General features: G+C 32.2%; 1 protein-coding gene across 1 annotated transcript; it reads left to right on the forward strand.

The window, feature by feature from the left end:
* The first annotated feature begins 682 nt into the window (after positions 1-682).
* On the forward strand, positions 683-3,360 carry LOC143625058 (translocase of chloroplast 34, chloroplastic-like). Its single transcript, XM_077095518.1, has 7 exons — positions 683-781; positions 857-964; positions 1,328-1,452; positions 1,563-1,827; positions 1,917-1,985; positions 2,776-2,937; positions 3,160-3,360. The coding sequence occupies exons 1-7, from the start codon at positions 683-685 to the stop codon at positions 3,235-3,237; spliced, it is 906 nt and encodes a 301-aa protein (XP_076951633.1). The 3' UTR covers positions 3,238-3,360.
* Positions 3,361-5,527: the final 2,167 nt, after the last annotated feature.

Consider the following 5,527-nt stretch of genomic DNA (forward strand, 5'->3'; position numbering starts at 1 on the left):
ATAAACGTATATCGACAAATCCAAACTACATATGTCTTCCTGAAATTAAAAAAAAACATTTATCATAAACTGTTTTAGGTGAATTACTATTTGACTTACCTTCTTTTAACCAATGTTTTTCTTTATTTTGTAATTTTAGTGTATTTCCCAAAATACCCTTTCCCACTATTTATAATACCCAAAGTTGTTATCTAGTTGAAAGCTCAACTTCATAGAGAGAGGTTTATCCTTATCAGTTATCACCTTCCCTCTGTCTGTCTCCGGCCACCGGAGTTTATCATTCTTCCGGTTTCCGGCAAGTCTTTCCTTCCTCTCACATTTAATTCATTGTTACTTGTCTTTCATCATTTCAAGTGTTTGTTAAATTCACATTATTATTATATAACCGTTTCTTTAACCGAATTTTGGTGCAAAATATATTCTGTTTGCATTTATCATATTTGTCTTGACTATTGCAATGTGGATTAGGTTGTTTTGTTTTGACCATAACTTTATTTCATAGGGTTCTGTTTGAAGTATAGTTTAGTTAGTTAGTTTATGTGGTTCGGTTAACTTGTGTTGCTTAAATTAGTGGAATTTTGACTTTGAAAATGAAAATTATATGGCTAGTGAATTAATGAAAATACATGATTCACAAGTTTTTATAATTTAAAAAGGAAATTTGGGGTAAACTGCAGTTTTAATGGCGTCTCAGTTGATCCGTGAATGGAGCGGGATTCAACAATTCCCTCCTGCTACTCAAGACAAGTTGCTTGCATTGCTGGGAAGGTTAAAGGAAAAGGTGAGGTGAAAATTCAAGGAAGTTGAATAATTTGGTTATAATTTTGATGATTTTTGTTCATATAATATTTTGCAGAATAAGAACAAATTGACGATCCTTGTAATGGGAAAAGGTGGAGTTGGAAAATCTTCAACTGTCAACTCTATCATTGGTGAGAGAGCGGTTACGGTCAGCGCCTTCCAGGTACCTACCTACTCACTGTAGACCAGTGTGCCTGTCACATCATACAGGCCACATTATGTCAAATCAAGTTTGCACAATTGCACACCAGAGCCTGTATGTTAGGGCGAAAAATGGTCATACGCGTTGTATGACTTTCTTAGCAGTCACGCTAGTCATTTATGTGTCGGTTAAACACATCATACGACCCATATGACATTTTTCACCTGCCATACAACCCGTATGTCAATTTTTGCATGTCATGCGTCCAGTATGAAACTCCAGGGGTGTCTGTATAGTGTGTCAGTGATGTTTCTTTAATCAAGCCCTTACTTTATACTTATTTATATGCGATTTACTTATTCATTCACTAAAATGATATTGTAGTCAGAAGCACCAAGACCCGTAATGGTTTCACGTGAGCGTTCAGGGTTCACATTAAACATAATCGACACACCAGGCATTGTCGAGGGAGGCTACGTCAATGACCAAGCCATTGACATCATCAAAAGGTCATATCTGTTTTCCCTGGTTTTAAGTAACGGGTCAAAACAATTTCAGATCAAAGTGATATTATTTCAATAATAATAATATTAAGTTTTCTATATGCTCATCTGAGCAGGTTCCTTCTGAACAAGACAATAGATGTTTTGCTTTATGTGGACCGACTAGACGCGTATAGGGTTGATACATTAGACAGGCAGGTTGTGAAAGCCATAAGTAATATTTTTGGTCAAGAAATATGGCATAGAGCAATATTAGTGCTCACACATGCTCAAGTTTCACCTCCAGACAGTCTAACATATAACGAGTTTTTGTCAAAAAGATCCGAGGCTCTTCTTAATGCTGTAAATCTTGGTGCTCGGTTCAAAAAACAAGATAACGAGGTGCGTCATCACTTCAAAATTACTCTCTCTCTCACACACACGCAATACATATACAAGCATATTATACTAAATTTGTTATGTGTTTGTAGGGCATTTGTATTCCTGTTGGCTTGGTTGAAAACAGTGGAAGATGCAATAAAAATGGGAAAGATGAAAAGGTTGGTCACTTGACTTCCATTAGGTCCGTTTACTTATTAATGGGTTGACCCGTAGGCCTATAAACGAATGCGCACGAAACATGTTCGTATTTGTTCGTTTAATTTTAACCGAACAAACGACTGAACACGAATTATTAAACGAACAGAGTGTCCTTGTCCGTGTTCACTTGTTAAGAAAATGAATGTGTCCGGTTATATTCGTTCATTAACAATGTAATGCAAATGAACAGTTCATGAACATAAATGAACAAACATAACTGAGCTAAAACCAGTTTAAATGAATATATATAAAAAAACAAACATAAATGGACGTAAATGAACGAACGCTCACGAGCAAGACATGTGATAATGATCGTTTGTTTAACTAAATGAACACAAATCTTTGTTCATGTTCATTCGATTATTAAACAAGTGAGCATAAACGAACTTCCCACCTAACGATTTTACGGAGGGTTCACCAAACATTAGGTGTGTTTACAGGTCTATCGACCCGGGTGTGGTCAAGTAAAAATATTGTTGGGGGGGGGGGGGTTTGAAAGTTGCTCATAGCGTACTTTTAAATTTATGCATAAAAGCTTTTAATTCATTTTATTCAAAAAGTTGGATTGTAATTGAAATAATATACTTTTCGTAATTATACTTGACATACTAATTATTTAAGAAAAATATGAAAAGTTTGGACAAAAGGTGTTTCAGGCCAACCCAACCTGGCCCGTTTGACTGTTAGTCAACCCGCTCATTTTGCCATCTCTAACTTCCATTGTCGATTCATTATGTTTTGGGCTTGCAGATTCTTCCAAATGGTACTGCTTGGATACCCGATATAGTTGAAACAATCACGAAAGTTGTGTTGACCGAAAGCAAAAGCATATTGGTTGACCAGAAGTTGATTGATGGGCCCAACCCAAATGATAGAGGAAAAATATTCATTCCTCTGATCTTAGCATTTCAAGTAAGTTTTTTACTTTTTTAAGTAAGCACCAGATTACTTTTTATAAAAATAATATTATAAATATTGAAATAAAAACGATCAAGGAGCTTATTTTCAGCCCATTTTGTTTTGGTTTGGCCCGCCTGCAATAAAACACAACCCATAGTATTAACTTATTCACGAATAAACGGGTTGAAATTGACACTTATTCTATTCTAATACCTGACTTGTGTATCTTGACAGTACTTCTTTGTCTTAAAACCTATTCAAAGATGGATCAAGAATGATATCAACAAAGAGGTAAAGCCTCAATGGGCATGATCGCTGTGAAATTACGATGACACCCTCAACCATGTTAGTAGCAGCATCGAGCAACGATGATCCGCGTTGAGTTTTTTTTCTTTGTAGTTCATAATTTGAGAGAGCAAGCTTTGTTTGATTGAAAACTTTACCCTTTTTAAACTTAAGTTGATGTTGTTTGTATTTTTGAATTGACAGTATGCAAGAGTCTGTGTTATAACACATTGCTTACTATATAAAATTTTACAAGTTATCAAATCTATAATATATATAAACGAAAACCCTAAAATTCTACGTGTCACGATGTGGCCGCTCCCCCCTTTTATGAAAGCCACCAGATTGCTTAATTTTTAAATGAAGGTCTCTCATTGATTTAACCCAAATTCATGGGTATGAGTCTTATCAAAACCAGATAGCTCTTAAACAGGTTATAACATTTCATTAAATTAAAAATTAATCTTACCAATTATTTGATATGAAAATCCTATAAAATAGGGATATACTAAAATTTAATATCCAATTTAAAAAGAAAAAGATATTATTTATAATTAATAAACAATTTTATAGTAAAAACATAAGCGGGTCACGGGTCACCAAATCCAAATAACTTTTAAACGGGTTATAACATATCATTTATTTATGAAACTCTTTCATCATCAAACCAATTTTTTTACAATAAAGAAAATTAAAATCCAAAAAATAAATATTAAAAAAAAATGTAAAACAACCATTCTCTCAAGCCATCAGATTGCTTTATTTGTAAATGAAGGTTTCTCACGCATTTGACCCGAATTCACGGGTAAATGTCTCACAAACCCAGATAGCTCTTAAACGGGTTATAACATCTCATTATATTAAAAATTAATCTCATAAAATATTTGATATGAAAATCCTATAAAATAGGGATATACTAAAAATTAATATTCTATTTTATTTAAAAAAAGATATTATTTATAATTAAAAAACAATTTTATAATAAAGAAAATCTCATAAAATATTTGATATGAAAATCCTATAAAATAGGGATATACTAAAAATTAATATCCTATTTTATTTAAAAAATATATTATTTATAATTAAAAACAATTTTATAATAAAGAAAATAAACGGGTAATGAGTATCACCAAACCCAGATAGCTTTTAAACCAGATTTTAGCATATCATTTATCTGCGAAACCATTTTATCATAAAACCTCAAGTATATTAATTATTAACTTTCTTACAATAAATAAAATTAAAATCCAAATATACATATATAAATATAAAAATGAATAATGTAAAACAGCCCCCGTAATACGGGGGATAAAATCTAGTTATTTATAAAATAAATAAATATGTATTATTGAAAATTTATAACATATGCGGGCATTGCATATCATTTAAGTTTTAACATTTATTGAAAATTACATTAACGGCCATACTAATGGAAGGACTAATGAGACAACTTTAAAGGTTATACAAAGTTAACCAAAATTATGTTAGAATTAGTTTAGTATATCAAGTGTCAATTTCGTCTCGTTTATTCTAAATCTTAAGTAAATTAAGCTAGACTTTTAATATGCCGCGCCTGTAAAGTCTTTTTGAGTCTTGATGAGCTGTTTTGATTCACAATTTTACCCGTATGTATATCGATAGGAATGAGTATCATATCGTGTCAAATTATTGGCACGGTACGTGCCCAGATATCAATAAGAGTTTATCATATCATGCCAAATTTATTCGTACGGTACGTATACATGTATTAATAAGAGTTCTGCGTAATACCCGCTTAATCGTTTTGGTACCGCTTTGTTTTATTTTTCTCCAAATCTTCTATGATCTTGATATTTCTACTGGTACGAGTAACAAACTAACTGAATTGGTACGAGTACCGGTACGCTACCAACATTCAATAAACCATAACACCTTAACCAAAACATACTACCAAAACCAATAAACCATAATATTTGAGTAAACCATACTATGAAAGTTTCCAAGAAAACCTTTCTATATAAGTTCCCGATAAAACCTGGGCATATTCCAAACGGGTACTAAATATCAAAATATTTGTATCCGTAACGAATATGCTAAACTAGTACATGTACTAGTGATACAGGTACGAGTATTCTGAAAAAAATCCCGTCCCTATTCCCTAATATTGGTATATGTTTTATATAAAATAGCATGTTAATGAATAATAACATTAAATAATGATTACTGACATTGATTACTCATTAGGGTTTTAATATTGATCATCGACTCAATAGAAATCAAAACTTGGAGCTCAAGCTCAATTCCAAAATATAAAAGCTTAATTGAGCTTCGAGTTATG

This window comes from Bidens hawaiensis, unplaced genomic scaffold, assembly GCF_021521415.1.
Source record: "Bidens hawaiensis isolate Kalapana, Puna unplaced genomic scaffold, B.hawaiensis_p1.1 tig00004020_1, whole genome shotgun sequence".
In the NCBI taxonomy this organism is placed as follows: domain Eukaryota; kingdom Viridiplantae; phylum Streptophyta; class Magnoliopsida; order Asterales; family Asteraceae; genus Bidens; species Bidens hawaiensis.